This window comes from Fukomys damarensis, unplaced genomic scaffold, assembly GCF_012274545.1.
Source record: "Fukomys damarensis isolate Sample0158 unplaced genomic scaffold, DMR_v1.0_HiC HiC_scaffold_19, whole genome shotgun sequence".
Lineage (NCBI taxonomy): Eukaryota > Metazoa > Chordata > Mammalia > Rodentia > Bathyergidae > Fukomys > Fukomys damarensis.
The window spans coordinates 26,880,817-26,881,916 of record NW_022900931.1 but is presented as its reverse complement, the minus strand read 5'-3'; the positions used below and the strand labels follow the sequence as shown (position 1 = coordinate 26,881,916).

The 1,100-nt window shown below is 55.5% G+C and overlaps 1 protein-coding gene across 1 annotated transcript in view; it reads left to right on the top strand.

Annotated features, from left to right (window-relative positions):
- The first annotated feature begins 807 nt into the window (after positions 1-807).
- Positions 808-1,100, top strand: part of Ntf3 (neurotrophin 3) — a 56,479-nt gene continuing 56,186 nt past the window's right edge. The window contains exon 1 of the mRNA XM_010611607.3: positions 808-1,007. Within this exon, the coding sequence (XP_010609909.2) occupies positions 990-1,007 (18 nt within the window). The 5' untranslated portion in view covers positions 808-989. The remainder of the gene's footprint in view (positions 1,008-1,100) is intronic.

Here is a 1,100-nt window from a genome sequence, read left to right as displayed (position 1 = left end):
ACTGGTCTGGCGCTGAGGGCCATGCTACTTTTGAAGGGAGGGGTTTAGGAGAAGCTGGAAGCTGAGTGAAACCGGAGGCTGATCTGTCCCCTGCTTTGCTCTCCTGTGTGTGTGTGTGTGTGTGTGTGTGTGTGTGTGTGTATACACACACACACACACACACACACACACACACACACACACACAGGCACAAGCTGAAAGCAGTCCTCCCTTGGTCTTCCTGCCACCCACCCCAATCTCTCCTCTGACTTAACTCTTCCTAGGGCCTCCAGCTCTGGCCCCCGGGGTGCTGCTCCCCAAAAGCCACAGTGGTCCTTGGGGGTAACGGGTGGGCCTGATGAGGGGGTCCAGAGCTTGGACTTTGTGGTTCAAATTCAACCCTCCTGAGCTAGGGGCAAGGAAGGCCCTTCTGCCTTGTAAAGAAAATCTTAAATGAAAAAAAAAAATCAGAAAAGCAAATTGTCAAGAAAAAGAACAAGTAAGACAGGCTGAAGACATTAACATGTAAAACAGTGATGAATTCAATGTTTCCTTTCTTTTTCCCTGGCTCTACAAGGGAAATCAAGGGTAGGAGCTACAGAAGGATATTGCTAATTTGGAAGTTCTCCTCTTTCGCTCTTTCCCACCTTCCCTCCTTCCTCCCTTCCTCCCTTCTTTCCTTTCCTTTTTGTTTGTTTTTGTTTCTCCCTGGTAAGGGCGGGCTCACCGCTGGCGCTGGCTGGGACGCACGGCACGCAAGGGGTTAAGCGCTGAGCGCGGAGCCATCTGGCTGGGCTGGCTGGTTATAACCGCGCAGATTAAGTTCGGGACAGCTCCGCGCCGCCCGCCCGCCAGAGAGCCCGGCGCAACTTTCTTGCTCTCCCTCCTCTCCGAGCTCTCTCTACTTCCCGCTGGTGGAGGCTACGCGGGTGGGGAAGAGTTTGAATGACCGAGCTCGCGCCCACCTTTCTCTTCATGTCGACGCCCCTGGAAATAGTCACACGGATGCCATGGTTACTTCTGCCACGGTAAGGGGCTGCGGGGGTGCGAGGACGCTGGCCGGGGATCTTGAGCCCGGGGTGCTCTGGCCCGAGGCCCGCCCCGCACCCAGCCCCATCCCC